This window comes from Cheilinus undulatus, linkage group 5, assembly GCF_018320785.1.
Source record: "Cheilinus undulatus linkage group 5, ASM1832078v1, whole genome shotgun sequence".
Taxonomy (NCBI): Eukaryota; Metazoa; Chordata; class Actinopteri; order Labriformes; family Labridae; genus Cheilinus; species Cheilinus undulatus.
This window is the reverse complement of record NC_054869.1, coordinates 23,176,699-23,197,186: the sequence shown is the minus strand read 5'-3', so window position 1 is coordinate 23,197,186 and position 20,488 is coordinate 23,176,699. Positions and strand designations below refer to the sequence as shown.

The following is a 20,488-nucleotide window of genomic DNA, read 5'->3' as shown; positions in this document are numbered from 1 at the left end:
TTATTCTGCAGTTGATTTTTTTTTCTCTGCAGTGTCCCTGGTAGAGATAATAGTGGTGGTATCCTGTATTATCTATTAAAAAGACGCATGTACGTAGCATAGACACTCTTAGTCCACGTGGCATGTGTCACCCTATCTGCTCCACAGGGGGCGCTGTGCTGCTCAGCGCAGAGGATTGTGGGTCGGAGGAGGCAACGTCTGAGCATCATCATCGTTACGGACTGACGGCGGGCCGAACCAGGGATACTACTGAAATTTATCCCGAACTACGAGCCTTTTCTCCGCACTGAAGTGCCTTAACAGCGGAGGGAGAAATGGCACACGGAAACTTGATGAGCCAGGCGGAGGACGTGGCCGACCAGGTGAGGTCCTGAGCCGGCTACAGTCTGGGCTGTGACCCGGGCACACAGCTGTCGTCAGGATTTCTTCCGCTGTTCCTGAATTCCACTAAAAAGCCGATAATTTATTAAGTTGAATACAACATACAAGCTTCACTGAATCAGTATTCACTGAAGTCAAATTCGGCATACTAAAAGAGACATTATTTTTGTGAAGTTTGTTGTAGTAAGGATATACTTTTGATAACTTCCACCAAACCACTTACTATTACAATATAGTTTGATGGAGGTATTTTGGGCGTATCTCTAGTCGCTCGTAGAGGTTGTGTTTAAATGAAATAACCAACATCACAATAACTTCCTGGTGGAGTTAACTTTATGTACAAGTGAAGACAGTTCCTAAGTTATACATCTGCATTTAACTGTCTTCTTTAACAATGAAAGATGCATGAGTTTTAATTCTCTCTTTCTACATGGAGTATGTGGCTTCGTTCAGTGCTTTAGAAAAAAGTTGAATTCTTACGGATTTTAGCATTAAAATGAAACAAATCTTAAACCTGATAGTTAAAAACAGTTAAGGCTCGTTTTGACGCCAGTCTCTACGCAAACATCTGGATCATGAAAAAAGGATGGGGGACAACTCAAACATTAGATTTGTGATTATTAAAACCAGTCCTAGTCAGTCACGTGTATGCCGATTAGAAGACTGAACCTTACTTGTGAAACTCAGAGCTTTTCTTGTTTTTGTTCTGTTGTGGTTTTAAGCTAAATCTAAGGAAAAGTAAAATAGATAGATTTCGAAACGGAGTCCGCTATAATATTTTTCTAATCTAGAAGGAACCAAAGTCAGCGAATCCAAACGTGATCTTATATCATAACGACAAAGACAGGACACGTCATGAAATAATGTATTAGGTAATTTCATTAATGGGGTTTTGAACCTCGTCGTAAATCACTTCCTAGTATTGCAACAGGTAGTATTTGTATAACAGCATTGTCTCATACTGCGGAAATGAAGAACATTGAGCAATGCTGCTTTACAAGTAACATCCTTGTTTGATCCATCTTGACTATGATTAATACTCCTGCGAAACAAACTTCAGAGTTTTTCCCGGTTTAATTTAAGGAGCTTCACACCGGAAGTAGCCCGATGAAACTGACTGGCTGCCACATACACAGTCTGATGATGCTGCTGGTAGCCTCCTGCTAGTCTCTTCAGCTCAGACAACCGCACTGAGAGTATGGTATTTTAATACAAAGGGTTTCAACTGGCAGACAAGAAACAACAATTAGATTCCAGTTAAGTTACGTTTAAATCATTTTAAGAAAAAACATTTCTGTGATAATACTTAAGACGTGTTTTACAGTAACATATAAGGCATGATGACATTATCATCACTTGTATGTTGATGTAAAACTTTTTTTTTTTTTTTGCTGTTGGAGGTGCTAGTTTGGATTTGTGTTTTTACTACTGCAGCTTGTGATTATTTTACTTGAGCCCAAATATTCATAGTGCTTGCTGTGTTTAACCAGCATTAAGAACCAGTAAGACAATGAATATTTAAATTATCATAGGACAGCAACAAAATCTTTCATCTCACAAGATAAATCATGAACTTACATTGAAATATTCCCGTTGGTCACAATATTTATTAATCAAGTAGCTAATATACACTATATTACCAAAAATATTCACTCACCCATCCAAATAATTGAAATCAGGTGTTTCAATCACTTCCATGGCCACAGGTGTATAAAATCAAGCACCTAGGCATGCAGACTGTTTCTACAAACATTTGTGAAAAAATGGGTCACTCTCAGGAGCTCAGTGAATTCCAGTATGGTACTGTGATAGGATGCCACCTGTAGGCCGGGGCGATATGGCCTAAAAATCATATCACAGTATTTTTCTTGCCATTGATGATACGGTATTATATCACGGTATTACAAAATTAAAAAGAGATAATGCTTTTTAATCCAAATTCAAGTGTTATTAACCCCCTTCTCCCCTTAAAACAAGCCTTTGATTGCATACTCAATTTATTTCTAAGTATAGGAACACAGAAAAAATGATTTTTTTTTTTTAAGTCTCTCTAGGTTTACTTCTGTCTAACTGCTCTCCAGGTTGTGCATTTCATCTCTAACCTGATGAGATGTGTTAAGCTGCTAATGACTTGAACACGTTTCCTAGTGAATGCGTTCACAATAAAAGCGTTTCAGAAAAATAACAGCCGCAGACTTTTATTTTAAAGAGCTTGACAGAAGTATTGTGTTTAGCATTGAGTTAGCTTAGCTTTGGCTGCCGTTTGGAGAATACGGCTAGTTTACAGCAGGTTTTCTGACCTCATTTAACATCGCAGCCTGAATCTTTGACTCACTGCGGACTTAAAAAAGAAAGTCATAAGTTAAAATAGACTCTTAAACGGTTGTTTATGCCGTTGTCAGAGGAAGAGCTGCAGCACTGGCCTCTGCAACCAGCCAAAGCAGCACTTAGCTTGTGTTAGCCCCAGGCAGACTGACAGAGACAGCACACTGACTTAGTTGCAGTACAGCCGTCAGACTTTGAGAGGAAAATGGACGTGTTTTTTCCTGCTAACTCACACTGAGGCAGATATGATGACGTCAGTAACAAGTTTTGTCGCAATTGGTCAGTAGAGTCCAAATCTCTACCGTATGCCAGATTTATACCATTTATACCGTCTACCGCATATACCACTCACCCCTAGCCACCTGTGGAGCAAGTCCAGTCATAAAATTTCATCACTCCTAAATATTTCACAGTCAGCTGTCAGTGGTATTATAACAAAGTGGAAGTGATTGGGAACGACAGCAACTCAGCCACAAAGTGGTAGGCCATGTAAAATCACAGAGTGGGGTCAGCGGATAGTGTCCAGAGGTCACCAACTTTCTACAGAGTCAGTTACTACTGACCTCCAAACTTCATGTGGCTATCAGATTAGCTCTATAACAGTGCATAGAGAGCTTCATGGAATGGGTTTCCATGGCCGAGCAGCAGCATCCAAGCCGTACATCACCAAGTGCAATGCAAAGCATCGTATGCAATGGTGTAAAGCACACTGCCACTGGACTCTAGAGCAGTCGAGACGCGTTCTCTGGAGTGACAAATCGTGCCTCTCCATCTGGCAATCTGATGGACGAGTCTGGGTTTGGCGGTTGTCAGGAGAGTGGTACTTGTCTGACTGCTAGGTGCCAAGTGTAAAGTTTGGTGGAGGGGGGATTATGGTGTGGGGTTGTTTTTCAGGAGCTGGGCTTGGCCCCTTAGTTCCAGTGAAAAGAACTCTAAATGCTTCAGCATACCAAGAGATTCTGGACAATTCCATGCTCCCAACTTTGTGGGAACAGTTTGGGGATGGCCCCTTCCTGTTCCCACATGACTGTGCACCAGTGCACAAAGCAAAGTCCATAAAGACATGGATGAGAGAGTTTGATGTGGATGAACTTGACTGGCCTGCACAGAGTCCTTACCTTAACCCGATAGAACACCTTTGGGATAAATTGGAGCAGAGACTGAGAGCCAGGCCTTCTTGTCCAACATCAGTGTGTGACCTCACAAATGCGCTTCTGGAAGAATGGTCAAAAATTCCCATAAAAACACTCCTAAACCTTGTGGAAAGCCATCCCAGAAGAGTTGAAGCTGTTACAGCTGCAAAGGGTGGGCTGACTTCATATTAAACCCTATGGATTAAGAATGGGATGTCACTTAAGTTCATATGCGAGTCAAGGCAGGTGAGCGAATACTTTTGGCAATATAGTGTAGCTTAAACAGAGATCCCTGTGCACAGCCTAGGTTATCAGGCGCCAGTCGGTTGCAGAAGCAAAGTAAACCAAAAAGAGAAATAATCTGCCACGTACAGAAATATACTTTATTTTCAGTGGATTAATTCTCTCTTTAGCTAATATACAGTGGCTGTCCAGATGTAATTTGTTCCAAATATTAAAAAAGGCAGTTAATTAGGATGTTTCTGCCTGATGGCATATTTAATAGTTTTGATGCTTTCAGGCATGAACCCATAGTGGATATTTGCTCTTTAGAAAAACAAACTTGTTTAGCTTCACTTTTTTAGGTAAAAATGTGTCTCCAACATCTTTTGAAATTAGTCAGACTGATGTAATATCATTGATTAATTTGAATAGCCTTTAAATTGATATTTCAGTATTTTTGAAGTTGGGTTTATTTATTTATTTCTTTGTTTTATTAGGGATGCACAATATTATCGGCCTGATATCAGTATCAGCAGATATTAGCCAAAAAAGGCAAATATCAAAATTTCTGCCGATATTTTGGCCATGGATATCAGCATATATTAACTATAAATTTTGGCCATATATACTAATAAATTGGTGGAGTTTTAGGCTGGACCAACAGACCGATGTAATTTGAGATTTTTTTTCTGTATATCCTCATTCTTTAAACTTAAGTGTGTGCTAAGAAAAACAGTTTGTTTCTTTTTTCATCCTCAAATCTTAAATTATGATCTAAGGACTAAATTTTTGGTTATGTCAAACATATTTAAATATCAGTATCAATATTGGTATCGACTATCATGAATCTGTAAATATCGGCATATTGGATATTTGCAAAAATTCAATATTGTGCTTCCCTAGTTTTTAGGACTTTTTGCATTCATTAACATATCCACAATATAAATCAATGTAAATATGCCGGATTTAGCAAAATAGCTAAATTTCATCTGATATCCTAGGATAGGTAATTACAATAAAGTTTGGTTGTATAAGCTACTTGGTGATAGTAGTGACATTAACCTCCATTGTTTACAGCGAGTGTTGACCCTTTAAATGGGATGTGCTTGGAGAAGGAAGGCTGTATAGCGTAGCAGATGGGTATAGTTTCTTTACACAATTTAGTGAGTTTAAGGTAAAAATGGGCCAAACAAACAATTTTGGCTCAATTATATGCAATATCAAAAATTTTTGAAGCGTTTTAATTTTCACCCAGAAAGCCCCTGTGTTTGGCACTATTTTGCAGTGTGTGCTTTGGCTACCAGCTCTTCCGCTGTTTGGCTCTATAGGCTTCATCAGAGTAAAGGACAAATTACTAAACTATAAATAGTTATTTCATCTCAGTTTTCCACTTCAACAGCTGACACATTGTTTTCATAAAGTAGCTAAACATATCTTACCAACTGTAGCTTGTTTAATTGTCAGCCATTTGAAGAATAAAGCAACAGCTATTAACTTACCTGGATTACGAATTTCCATTCAGATTCTTCTGGTCAGAGCCAGTTTCTCCACTTTATCTTCAGCAAGGCAGGGAACTCTGGATGGGGAGTGATGCAGACTGCAGGCTTCTGTGGGCCGCTATCCTCAAACAGAAATGTCCTAAAGAAGTGTTGATAAGTCGCACTCATTACAGCAGTAGCACTTGCGGACATGGGCTCACAGTTTCCACACTTAAAACAGCAGGTAAGCCAGGATCTTTCCTGCTAACAAGTCTCCATTAAAGTTTCTCCATCTGTGGAACTTGAAGCCCACAAAGCCAAACAGCTGGCCGGATATGCTGAGGTGGAGGAGCACATAGCTGGTAAAGCTTGCATTGCAAAATAAACAGAGGATTTCTGGGTGAAAAAATGCTTTCGATTATTTTGATAGTTTATAATTGAGCCAGAAATGTTTTTTGGCCCCTTTTTTACCTAAAACTTGCTCAAGTACACGAAGAAACTATACCCATCTGCCACGCTGTTTAGCCTAAATTCTCCAAGTGCCACCTGTTTGAAGGGGCAATGCTCACTGAAATCACTGGAGGCTAATGGCACAACTATTGCCAAAATGCAACCCAACTTCAATCCCCATACATCTGATTGTAACATGATACTGTGCTATCAAGCTAAGGCTAACAGGTGTCAAGTCTTAATGATAACAGACAGGCTAAAATTAGCGAGATTGTTCTTATGCTTAATCTAAGATATTAGTTCTCAGGTCATGGTGTTGAGATTTCAAGCTGTGGCTAAAGCTAGCAAATGTCAGTTCATTGCATAATGCTAAAGCTCAATATAAAATGTTTCAGATCATCATATGCTAACTAGTTTTAGATAACCATTCAAAGGATAACACTAACATGTCCCAGGAAAATGATACAACACTGGCATGTAGTACTTTATATCAGAAAAACTTACTGAAACAGAAGCAAACAGACCTTGAGTCATGATATAAGCCTAGGCTAAAGTTAACAGGTCCCTGATGGTGCTGTGCTTTGATTGTTGGAATTTCATCATAGCAGAACTCATCCATGTAACTGAATAGTCATGAACTAGAACACGGAGCTAAAAGAGGCCTAACAGCTCTTGATAAATTGTCCCTTCTCTGTTGTAGTTCTTGCGGGTCACCAAACACTATCTCCCCCACGTGGCCCGGCTCTGCCTGGTCAGCACCTTCCTGGAGGACGGGGTCCGCATGTGGTTCCAGTGGGGGGAGCAGAGCGAGTACATCGACTCTGTCTGGGGCTGTGGAGCCTTTCTGGCAAACTTCTTCGTCCTACTCAACCTGCTGGTTCAACTGGGTAATAAACAAAGACATAGTTTTATAGAATGATTTATTTTTCAATAATGGAAACTTTTCCTGACATAATGCATTCATCTAAATTGTCTGTCTTCAGGTGGCTGTCTGTTGGTCCTCAGTAGAAACTTTGTTCAGTACGCCTGCTTCGCTCTGTTTGGGATAATCGCTCTGCAGGTAAGCACAAACAAACAAATACAGATGAACACACAGCCATTTAAACTGTTCAGACTCTGTAATTAACTTTTCACAATTTAAAGCAACTCTTTTTCTTGTTAGTTTGATTAAATTTGATTTCTTTAAAGTGTCTTGTAAACACTGAAAATATAACATGGAACAAATAATATGAAGCATGAACAAAGTAGAAGAAGTGAATGTCAGCTCTTGGTTTTAACTGCTTTAATGCTGTCTCTTTAACTACTAACAAGGGTATACAGCAGCTTCCAAAGATGTTTGATTGTGCAGAAGACTATGAGCAAATTATACTTACCAAGGAGTTTGTTTTCTTCATTACAAGACAAGTCTTTTTCAGTACAGCGTGATGTTTGTTTTGTAAATTACGGCCCTAAAACTGTTGATACAGCAGGGAGGGTCTGGGGTATGACTTCATGTCATTAACTAGTTTGGATCATAGACTGTAGAAATATTGGACTAAGCCTGAGTGATGCCAGCCTTTGGTTTTTGAATGAAGCTTGCCTCAAACTGACTTTAGATCAACATAGTAGCAGACGAGTAAGTGGAGCTGAGGCAGGTCTTTAGGCTCCTGACAAACAGCTACAACATGTTGGCTTGTTGCCCTATCAGCCATGCCCCTAATTATGGATAACTCGTATCCTTCTTGAATCTGAAACAGACTCATTATAAAAGAAATGCACCCCGGTGTGTGCTCTCATACAGATATAAACTATTCTGACCATAGAGGTTGCAGTTTTGTTGAGATCTGTGAACCAGGATAGGGATAGAGGATTTCCACCATTTTACTTCTACTTGCAAAACTCTAGTGCTTAAAAAATAAGCTCACAAGCAGATGACTGACATCCCAATAACAACCCCCACTTATTGTTTGCAGATGTGGTTCTAGTGGCACATCAGAAAACAAAGTGTTAGCACTATGTGAGATCAATAGTAAATTTGATAATTAATAAAATTGATAATTAAGTTAATAAAGGGGATGTATTTCATCGCTCACAACTTATATGAATATTGTTATTATTTCCTGTTAGTTCTACCCAGTAGTGCTTTTCTGTGTTTTGTTTCATCTGAACTGCCTAAACACAGAATATTTTATGTGTGCTGCTAAACGTGTATATTATATATGTTTATACTATATTTTTTCTGCAGACGTTGGCTTACAGCATCCTGTGGGACCCAAAGTTCCTCATGAGGTCAGTCTCTGACTTTTGATCATGTCCAGGCTGCATGCATGCAACTTAGTTGTGTTATAGGTTTGATTTTATGGAGATTCACTTTCTAAATTGAAAGAAAAACAGAGAGAAAAAATAAAACCAATAGAAGATACACTATTAATATTCAGACATTTCTTCCTCTCTGCAGGAACATGGCGTTGAGCGGAGGCCTCCTTCTCCTTCTGGCCGAGTGCAGAGGGGAGGCACGCAGTGTGTTCGCAGGCGTTCCTTCTCTCGGTCATCAGAGTTCTCCAAAGAACCTCCTGCAGCTCGGAGGTCGAGTTCTCCTCGTCCTCATGTTCATGACGCTGCTGCACTTTGACCTCAGCCTGATCAGTGTGAGTGTGACACACAAACACTGATGATTAAACATGGACTCCATACTGATGTCCTGGAGAATGAAGTTATGCTCAGCAAAGACTTAATTACAAATTAAGTAATGCTATCTAGATGGTAGCTGGTATCAAGTTCTGTCCTCAACATGTTTGCGCTCTTGAATACCAGAAAAATAGACTAGGGCCAAAATACTAAACCAACTCAAAGCTGCTATTTTTGGAGTTGGAAAGACCCTACTAGTACAAAAAGTCATAGAGTTTCTCCACTAAATCTCCTCAGCTAGCAGCCTTCAATTGAGCTGCAATGGCACCGTAGAATCCCTTTGGCCCAGTGAGTCATGACAGACTGGATCCAATCAAAGTGTTTGTTTTACACTTACAGACTCAGACTCTTATTTTACGTTTCTGGCAGTAGTGTTTAAATATTTGTAGAGATAAACCTTTGGTTCAAAGAATTCTAGGCTTTTTGAAAATGAATCTTTTAAGTTCACATGAACACATAGAGGGGAACATTGTCATCTAATGAAGATTTCATTGACCAGCAGCAGATTTTGAGAACTCAGAGAATCTTTGACTGACTACATATTTATATATTTTTATAACAAGCTTAAGACTGCAGCTCAGCTCCTGATTCTGTCCTGTGCTGCCCTTGTTTCCAGGTCCTTCAGAACCTGGTGGGCACAGCGCTCATTGTGCTTGTGGCGGTGGGCTTTAAGACCAAGCTGGCGGCTCTAACTCTGTCCATCTGGCTGCTCTGCATCAACTTCACCTTCAACGCCTTCTGGAGCATTCCATCAGAAAAGCCCATGCACGACTTCCTCAAATACGACTTCTTCCAGACCACATCGGTGATCGGAGGCCTGCTGCTGGTGGTAGCAATGGGGCCTGGGGGGGTCAGCATGGACGAGAAGAAGAAGGAGTGGTGAGGAAGCCGAGGGGGCGGTGTAGAAAGGAGGAGTTTATTCACAATGAACAAAGAACTAATGCTAAAAGAGGAGAGGAAGAGGAAGAAGAAAAGATGGATCACATATTTAATTTGTCAGAAATGATCAGATATAAGCACATTTAGACACATATATCTACGATTCATTCACTAATAGAGCGGATGCTTTTACTTTATTGGAGCATCAATACTCTAATGGTTATAAACAACACTGCCCTAAAGCAAAAGTGGATGATAGGGTCTAAGTTTACATTTGCCAGCTGATCACAGAAAACTAAATTTTGAACTTTATTCAGGACCAGCTTCTTATTTATGTTCTGAGTGTCTGTCAGAGCTACCTGTAGTGTTACTGTTCGAGTCTGCCCCTTTAAGACAGCTGAACTTAAGGGTGACGCATGCATTTGATGTTGTCTGAGAGGTTTGTTATGTGAAGTTAGTCTCATGTGTCTGAGTCAAACAAAGTGAATGTTCAGCAGAAACAGTAAAACTCGTGTTGGTTCTTCAGTTACGGCAGAAAGTATCAAAAGAAACTCAGGTTCCAGTTCAGTGGATGTGCTGAGGGTTTGCAAATGAGTGAATCAAGTGCACTCGTTTCATGTAAATGTACAGAAGCTGGTTGTTAGAGGAGAAAAACATCAGGATCAGGCATTTGGTACAAATAATTGATTTGGCAAAACTGTATTGATTTGAAACAGCGTTTTTTTTGTGCATGTAAAATAAAAGTCTAAACTAGAAAAGCACTCACAGAGCGAAGACCTGTGCCATTAGCCCTATCTCCCAATAGTGAAGAATCCTTTAAAAATATTCCTGGATCGATGGTGATCCAGATCACTCCCAAAATCTAATTTGCCAATTACTCCCTCCCTGGTGGGGTGGAGACAAAGGCAAAGCATTGGCTTCGCTACATGTGGAAGTCATGGCAGAGGGTGAATATTCCTCTATTCCTCCCAACATTGTGAGTATTCTCGTTACAATTTGCTGTCTTTCTCTCTGTCACGCTCCGACTTGTCTCCTCGACCCAGCACGCGTCGTTCAAACTCTATAAACTCCAAAACTTTGAATAAGTTACTTATGTCTGCTATCTCCTGGTGTAAAGTGGTAACAGTGTGGACCTCTGCCATTAGCTCTAACTCCCAATAGTACCGAATCCTTCAAAAAATTCCTGGATCCAGACAGTGATCCGGATCACTCCCAAAATCAGTTCTTCCTTATGCCATTTCTGACATTTCCTGAAAATTTTCTGCAAATCCATCCATGACTTTTTGAGTTATGTTGCTAACAAACAAACAAACAAACAAACAAACCCACCCAATCACATAACCTCCTTGGCGGAGGTAATAATTAGGTTCTGTACATCTGAATCAGTCAATGGGTACAGGAAGCTCTGTAGCATTATTTTTTAGATTGGCCTGGTGTTCTGGCATAACTTACATTGATCTTCCAGCCTTGTCTCTGCTGAGTACTGTCACAGTCTGCCAGAATCTATGATCAGAACTGTTTCTTTAATAACTTTATATTGTTCTCAGAAGATCATAAAATGCTGAAATTGAACCATCTAAGCATCTAAGCATCTCTCTATAGTTAGTGTTAACTGCTACAGTGTAGATAAAAGCTTATTTATTGTCCTAAAATAAATGCCCTATGGTTCAAAGGTAATATAATTTAGATTTAATTTGTTTTTATTGGATCAAATATTGAAATAATGCCATAAGATCAACACTTTTAAATGAAATTACTTTTATTATCTACATAATACAGTCCTGTTTTTTACAGAAAAAAGATCAGTTTGTATTTTTTTTTTCAAATGTTTTTTTAGTGGGATTGGTATTAATTAGAACCAAAATTCAGGATTATCTTAATGTCATTGAATGTTTGTCTCAGGCTGGAAAAGAGGAATAATTTAATCCAGAATCTCTGTATTGATCTTGTGACACTGCAGAAAAGTAGACTTTTCAGTTGTCATAACATATTTTTTTGCCTGCGCAATACTAATATATACCACCAGTAGCAATTAATGGAAAAAAAATATTTTATTCAAAACATCTGCAGGAACATTTTTGTGGATTTTGGTGCTCTTTGCTTACAAAGCATGGAGTATATAATTCCATTTAAAGCTCTGCTAATACAGATTTGTTCAACTTTAAAGTCCCTGTAAAGTGTAATCAAAGTTGTGTCTAAACACACAAGATATACTGGAATAAAGTTACTGTAAACATGTGATGGAATTTTTTATTTAGACCATTGGAAAGTTGTTCACCTCTTTCCTGGCTTGGTTTAATTTTGATTGACACCCCCCCCCCCCCACACACACACACACACACACACTACAATGATATAAAATGCCATTTCACTTCCTTCTTTGCTACTTTTTTGCTCAATGTGAGGTAAATTTCCCAAATCTATCAGCCACAGTGGCCTACAGGTCAATAAAAGTATTGAGATTTGTGCCAGAAAACAGTAAATTTAATCCCCAACTTCTGTCTCTCTGCTCTGGCAAAGAGCCAGACAGCTGCACTCTGCTCAGAAACATTTTTCTTAAATTTGAGAGGATTGTATTTCTCATGAGTGGGCGTGGCTTCAGCTTATTCAACTGACACACCCACATCATCCTTGAGCAGATTTTACTGCCTCATTTTCATGATTTAAAGCTTGATTTTATAAACTTAGGGATGTTTTTTTTTTCCTGAAATTTGGTCTGGTGGTTCATAACACAGTGGCCTGTTGTACAGCAAAACTAAAATGCATTTTTTTCACTTTATAGGGACTTTAAAAGTCTGTATGTGAATCAAGTTGATCCTTTGCCGTTTTTTGCGAACATAAAAGGGAAAAAAAGTGATTCACTGATCCTGGAGAAAAGAAAGTCATTTTCAAAGTAGAGATCATTCTTATCCAGATTAAACCATTTTCCAAGCTACAGTTCAGGGTCATCATCTGTAAAGGCACTAATTGTCTTAAGTATGACTAAAGGTTGAACTCGCCTGACTTTGGTGCTACAGATTCTGCAGATTTTTCTACATCTAATGCAAACTCAGCTAGCAATCACACACAGCCTTTACTATTTATCTCCATTTATCCTTTCTTCTTCCTCCCCTCAGGCTTCTGAGCCACCATTCAGAGATTCATGAGAGGTGTGTGTTGAATGAATGTTGCTGTCCTTGTGTTTTTGCTGCCAGCTGAGATTTAACACAGAAACTGTTTCTGGTTCTCTGCTCGAGCTGCCTTCCTCACCTCAAATGATTTAGCTGCAATCTCTATCTTTAGATATTATTTTTGGGTCATTGAATATTGTTTTTTAAGACTGTGTAATGCCTGGAACTGTCCAGCAGGTGGAGCTGTTCACCTGCAGCACAAACGGTCTCATCAATGCTGTCTGAAACATGATTTGATATTCACTTATTTTGTTTTCTCAGTGTGAAGAGCAGGGCAGCATTTCTATGTGTGTTTGTGTGTCTTTCATCTGAGTATTGATAAAGTTGTGACAAAGTGAAATATTTTTTATTGTGTTTTTGTAGAAGATGTTGAATAAATGACTCCAGCATTGTGACGCTTTTTGTGTCCTTTTTTATAGATGTGCAGGCTACATTTACTTGACTCCTCCCCTGTGTCTTGATCACATACCAATAGTTACTCTTTCATTTGATCATTTTGTTCAAGTTACAGACAAGCAAACGTGCAGCCCTGGCTTTTTTCCAGTTCAGTTGTTCGTGCTGATCGACACCTCACAGACAAATTCCAGACTGTCTTCATTTCACATCACAGCAGCAGGTGAAAGATATCAGAACCTCCTGCAGAGACAGGCTCAGACTTCAGCTCACCTAAAGAGTGAAAAGAAGAAATCATGAAGCTTCTGTTAGCCTCGACCCTCACAAAGATTGCAGCTGGTGCAATTCTGCAGGACACTCAACACAAAAACACTCCCACAGTGACCGGTGTGTTTGTCCAGCTCCTCTAATAACCTGCAGACTGCAGCCAAGGGCAGCACCTGAACACCACACAGACACACACTCACACTCTATAAAACATACCAATTCCAATTATGACTTATTGATTTCTCCAAAAAGCATCAGCTGTAACTGTCTGACGGTGTGGTTCTGAGTCTGTGTGTGAAGGTCTGGCTGCTGTCTGACCTCTCTTCCTCCTCTGAGTGAATGTTGAACTCTTCCAGCTAAATGCACTTTTGGTTTCCTATCTCTGCTGTCTGACCTTAAATGCTGCTCCACACTAGAGGAAAAACAGGGGTACTTTCATATACTCCAGCATATTTGCTATAATTGAATCACTTATCATCATGACTGCTGCTTTACCTGCTCACATAATGGAGGGATGCTGCAGTAAAACCAGTCTAGACTTCTAAATACAGTCGGTATTTTCTGGATTAGTTGTTTTGAACACCTATCAGGACATGCTGATATAATTTGTGGGTTTGCTGTGCTCCAAAAAATGTAACCTGTGTTACAAAATTATGAAGCTGTTTGTAGGATAAAGCTTGAGGTGTTATTTTTTTCAACTGGTGGAGAAAATGCTGGATTTCAGATATCTGGAATAGAAGAATTCTTTTGTGTATAACTAGAGTGCTCTTACAGACAGGAATAATGATGTTGTGACGATATATGACAGTGAAAGCCCAGTAAACATGGAAATTAATAGGGATACTATTTGATCCAAGAAAAATAAAGTTACGATATTTGAAATGCAGTTGCATGTAGGTAGAATGTCTGTGAATATATGAAATGCTCATTTTGACCATTTTGAAGAATTAAATAATGTGTATCTGTAATATGAATCCACTATTTAGTGGATAAATGGCCAAGTTAAAGTATTTCTAAAATACCTTCAAACAAAATTTTAATACGGTTTGAATGGGAGAAATTCTATGATTTCGATTTCATGTTTAAAAAGTTCAACCACGCACACACACACGTACACACACAAACACACACAAGGCTACAAATAAAGCTTTCACTATCTAGTAATGATTTTCTAGAGATGTAAGTGGGGATGGCCATGAACCTTTGCTTGTGTGGTTTAATTGGTGTTTTATTATTGCTGCTAGAATGTTGAACTTCAGAGAGAACAAACATTGGATTTAGTTACTCCAGCTTCTTTTTGAATATCTATTTTGTGGGGGCTGTTATGCCTCTATTCAGAAAAAACAGTGGGTGGTGACAAAAACACCCCAGTATTGAATTTTTGTGTGTCTAAAATCCCCTCTGTTTCAGCGGTGCTCAGAATGAGTTGTTTATGTGTCTGTGGCTTTAAATGTTAATGAGCTGTCTGACTCCGCCCCTCTCAGGAAATGTGGCTTAATGTATGAGGGCTGAACTTTCTTCCCTGTGGGAAGGGCCAACAGAACCTAGGTGCAGTGCTAATTCCCTGAACGACATCTGAGAATGGCTTGTTTCAGCATATATTTTCTTAACGGTGGAGAAATTGTGAGGGGTGTGTCTGATTCTTGGGGGGACTGTGGACAGGCCAGAGGCACATGTTTTTGCTAGAAAAGCCTGAAAAAGTGTATTTTGCATAATGTGTGACCTTAGGTCACAGGAGAGCTACATCAATTTCCTGATAGGGGCGTGGTCAAGCGTGGAGTCAGACAGCTAATTACCATTTAAAGCCACAGACATGCAAAAATCCAATACTGGAGTGTTTTTTTAACAACACACTTTACAGGCATGTTTTGGGGACCTCTGAGACCAATATATAAACCTGTCTTAAAGGGGTAAAATATGTGACCTTTGAACTTGGGCTACCTCCTTCAGGACAACAACCTCTTTTAAATGGTGCATGCAACATCACTAGGCAAAGGTGGATTCAGCATTTTTGGGGCCCAGGCACCCATGCATGGTGTGCATGTTGTATATTTTGATACTTTGCTTTCATTTGTGCACTGAGTCTTATTTAACATTGTTTTAAAAATGCAGTTTCAGTGTTCAGTGTTATGAACCCCCAGATCAAATTTCAGTCAAATAAAACATCTCAGAGTTTATAAAATTAAGCTTCAGAATCATGAAAAATTAAGCAGTAAAATCTGCTCCAGGATGGTATGGTTGTGTCAGTTGAATGAGCTGGAGCCACGCCCACTCAGGAGAAATACAAAATTAATAAAATGCTAGAATCTGAATTGAGGAAAGCACTCACACCATTAGCCTGCCTCCTGACCTTTCGTTGACCTTATGAGACAAAGTCCGTATTCTGGCTCAAATCGCTGTGTTGATACTTTAAATGATCCATAGACCACTGTGGCTGATGGATTTGGCAAATTTACCTCACAATGAACAAAAACAGCATTTAACTGACTGTTAACTTTCAATAAAGGCAGTAACATCAGCTAACAACAGACTGTACCGAGATGAACTTTTCTGTGATTTTTATAATGTAGTGTCAGAGGGGCGGGGTCATTCCCCACTATGGGCTTGTGACATCACCAGTCCACATATTGGCCCCGCCCAAATTAGACCCAACCAGGGAAGAGGTGAATAACTTTCCAACGGTCTCAATCCAAAATTCAGCCACATGTAGATCTCAGTGTTTTCACATGTTTACAGCAAACGTATTCCAACATATCTCATGTGTTAAGACACAAAATTTAGATTTCACTTTACAGGGTCTTTAACCTTTGAATCCGATGACTTTTCACTGAGTTTTAACCTTTTCTAACTCCACTTTGTCCTCTTATTTATGCATTTGATTGTCATTTACTACTACAAAATAATTACTTTTCAGTAATATTAGACTATTTTCAGTGACTTTATTCAAAATTGTAAACCAGGGATAACTAGACCTTTTGTTGTTTTTTTTCTTGTAACATATATATATATATATATATATTATGCTATATGTATAAATATTAACCCGCTGTGAACAACTTCCCTTACTAACAAACAACTTCACTGATGTTGCTGCGTCTAACATTTTATTTAAAAGCAGTATTCCAATCACAGTGTCGGAGCAAACATTTAAAGATACCAAAAGAATCATCACACCACCTAATTAATATTTAGGTATATAGATTTTAAGTTACAATGCTGGCAAGTAACAGTCAAAATGACCTTAGATAGGGAGCTGCTTTCAATATCAACTTAGAACTGAATATGACATTTTGAATACTACACACAGAAATAAGAAATACTGCATGCTAACACATATATGTTACCACATGTTAAATAGACAGATTAGCAATCTAAGGCTAGAATTAACTAAATACATGTGATAACATCAGAGAGAAAAAGCAGTACACCATGGAAATAAAAATGATGATGATAAATGCTCCTCTGGGTGCTCACTAGATGGCGTTCATGTTGTTTCTCTTTCAGTGACACCTTCACTCAGACTGATCAGTATTTAGATCTCATTGCACATTAAATCTTCTGTGTGAAGGACACCAAAAAAATGAGGGAGAAAAAAGGTTAGGCCGCCATTAAAAAAAAAAAAGGTTTTTCAACATTTGTGTGAACATGTAAGAATAACTCATCATAAACGAAGAACATCAACCATGCTGTAGTCAAAGCTCTTTGATTTGTTTCTTCCTCTTATGAAATGATGCTGTTAAATCTTTAAGATTTACAAGACGCCACTTTGATTCAACTCTTGTGTTTATGTTTGGACTAAAGAACTGGTTAAATAACCAGATATAACGTGCTGAACTCTACATTTTAAATTCTACATGATTTTTCACTTTTTTAGTTTTAAATAAACAGCAGAAATTAATTTTAAATCACAGTTATGATTATTTGATGTCAGTCACATTTTAAACGTGTTTAAACGCTTGGTACAATCATCATTATTATTATTATTATTAGCATTATTATTGTTATTTCTATCATTTTTTTAGCTAATGAAAAAATGATTTAAAAAATGCATTATAAATATGTCACATTGCTGTTTTGATATTTCTCTATAATATTTAGCATTGATTTTTGTTTTGCTGACCTTATTTTCGATTATTTACTGAATTGAATAGAAGGTGTTTAGTCTCAGTCGAAGATGAACCTAACCATTCTGGCTTAAATGAGAAATATTTTTCATACAAGGTATTAAAATATTGACTGTGTTCCTGTTTGATTATTTCATGTTTGTCTGTCTTGTTGCCTCTTTTTCTCCACTGCTGTTAAACTGATGCTTTTCTCTAAAAGCATGTATCCTAGTTGTTTTGTAATCATTGTGTGTTTTGTCTTCAATGTCTGTATTTCTGTGTTTGAAGCTCTGAGAGTTGTTTTAACTGAAGGAGGGAGCTTTACAGATGAAATCACTGTCATCTTTCTAATGTCTACAGAGACCTTAGACCTTAGTGTGTATGTAGTTTTTAAACTAAAATGTGAAACACCGACAAATCCAATAACGTCATCCAGTAGGTGGGAAAACATTGCCTCATGTTTTTCCCCGTTGGATGTTAATGGACAAACAGACGCTGTGATGACTGTGATTGATTTAAATTAAAGTGAAAATATCCTTAAAGAGATTTGAAATTACAGAGAAACAAAGAGTGTGGGAGAGACGGTTCAGGGACAAACCTGCTTTAATTCATCTGAATTATTATGTGTGTGTTTTATAGGAGAAATCAGAGGTTAAAGGTTAAAAGCTTCAGAGCATTTTCAGAATCTACTGTGAGCTTTTCACTCTGATATGTTCCCTGAAGTCTTTCTATTTTCTAGAAACTATACATTAATAAAAGAGTTCATGAGTGATACATGATGAAGATGAGTTTGTGATGTCAGCTCAGTCACTGTGGATTTTCTGTGAATAATGCTGCGTGGTCAGACACAGAGAAGAAAAACAACATATTTTTGTGTTGCTACTTCATTCTTTTAAATTTTTTTCTATTAATTATTGATTATTGTTATTAATGATAAATAATAATTACAATATTTTATTATCATATAATAATTGTCACTATAATATCATAGTAATTATCATGATATTATAAGTATAATATATTATTATATTATTAATATAAAATGTCATAATATAATAATAATACTAATAATAATATATTCTTCTTCTTATTATTATTAATATTATAATATTTTAATTAATTATTAATATTGATTAATTAAACATACAGCTTTAGAAGCACAACTTTCTCAAAGCCATCCATTTGAAATATATTTTATGTTTCTCCAAAACGTAAACATTTATTTACGTACAGCAACTGTCACACCCACAGGTGTTGTGGAAAAGCTGATGAAAGCCTCAGGCTGAAATGTGTTCATTTGCTGCTCTTCTTCAAATGAAAAAAAGTGTCAAACTTTATGACTAGTGCCAATCAGTTTGTTTTTTGCTTCTCAAGCATAAAACAGGATTCCTGAGGATCCTTGAAAATTCTTATAATGGACTTTTGAAATTTAAGGCAAAACAAAAAATCCTTGAAAAGCCTTTATTTCTACTTGTGAGAAGTCTTACATTTTATATGACACTTTGACTAAGACATGTCTTAAGATTTTTACATTTATTTTTGTCAATGTTGCAGCAGTGCTGTAAATATCATTGGTGTAAGCCTACCCTCATTTTGACAGGCCTTCTCTGACAACAAGTGTTATCCTGCTTTTAAATAATAAAACTGGTCATGATCAGCTTAGCACACCTGCTAAAATATGTTCTAATAAATATCACTATACAGTAAACAGACAGAAGAGAATCCTTTACCATCTGGTGTTTCATAAACAATATATTAAATTTAGAAGATTCAGCCCTGATCCAGATACAGACAGACAGACAAACAAAGATAGATAGATTGATAGATAGATAGATAGATAGATAGATAGATAGATAGATAGATAGATAGATAGATAGTCATTTATTGTCATTGCATTGTAAAAACACAATGAAATTACGTTTGGCAGTCTCCTCTGTAGCAACAAACACAGTGGTTAAAAAGCAAGCAGCCTCATGTCGTCCATCCTGCTGGCGAGGGAGTGGGCACCCGAGAGAAAGGTGCTTGGTAGGACACGTTTGTGTGGGGCCACTCTTAGCCTAGCCTTCAGCCCAGCTTGTTTCGTACGTGCTGCCCCATGCTATCTCAGTAGGTAGCATTCAGTAGTCTCCTGTTGGTCAGGCCGTGTTCTGTGGCAGTTACTGGCAGTTGTTAGCTTTTAAGCTAGCCACGAGTTATAGTTGAGACTGAGGTCTTCTTTTTCATCTTTTTTGGGTTTGTCTTGATGGAAATTTCCCATTCTTTCTCTCAAAGGTGTCCTGGACCATCCATCTTCTTTGTTTTTATAGGTTTCAACATATATTGTCAACTTAATCGTGAAAAACACTACAAGTCCAAGATATAACTCAAGAGTGCATCTTTCTTGCTGCAAACTGCTCTTGTTGCCCTAAATCCTATCTGCCCTTCATTTTTGACTGCTTGCATCACAAAAATGGTAATCATTTTCCCAGTGAAGGTCTTAAAAAGTCTTAAATTTGATTTAAAGGTGTGTAGGAATCCTGATAAAAGTAGCCTAGCTTGTGTTTCTACCATAAAGTAAAGAGTGACTCACTACGCTGTTTGATGCTTTAATTAGACTTTTTTTTAGCCAGTATTATAAACATATTTATAACAGGGATGGTTTACTGTTATACTTACCACACAGGAATATGTTTTATGTGTATTTTCATTAAAAAGTGACCCGTGAAGCTGTTTCCAGCAGGTCTGTGGCACCTGAAAAAAAAATTTAAATTTTTTTTTAAAAAGTCAAATGATGATATACAGAAGTCCAAAGCAGATATGCAAACATAAACTATTTTACCCCATTTTTCTGTGGTAACAAGTAAACTTTGGTTATTTTCTTGAGACCATAATTATGTGTTCATCTTTAGAAAAAGAACCAAAACTGATACATAAGCCCCCCCCCCCTTTTTGTCTTTATGTTCAGTCATATTTTTTATTCCATCTGTAATCCAAACTGCAACTTTTGACATTTGTCAACAGTTAATTTTTCCCCCCATAAA

At 37.8% G+C, this 20,488-nt stretch overlaps 1 protein-coding gene across 2 annotated transcripts; it reads left to right on the top strand.

The window, feature by feature from the left end:
* Nucleotides 1–187: 187 nt before the first annotated feature.
* Nucleotides 188–10,380, top strand: surf4l (surfeit 4, like). Of its 2 annotated transcripts, none has more exons than XM_041787683.1 (6): nucleotides 188–362; nucleotides 6,690–6,876; nucleotides 6,973–7,049; nucleotides 8,214–8,257; nucleotides 8,427–8,616; nucleotides 9,273–10,380. In XM_041787683.1, the coding sequence occupies exons 1-6, from the start codon at nucleotides 315–317 to the stop codon at nucleotides 9,537–9,539; spliced, it is 813 nt and encodes a 270-aa protein (XP_041643617.1). In that variant the 5' UTR covers nucleotides 188–314; the 3' UTR covers nucleotides 9,540–10,380. The 2 variants fall into 2 exon arrangements, with proteins under 2 accessions (XP_041643617.1, XP_041643618.1); XM_041787684.1 differs by lacking the exon at nucleotides 188–362 and adding an exon at nucleotides 1,557–1,637.
* Nucleotides 10,381–20,488: the final 10,108 nt, after the last annotated feature.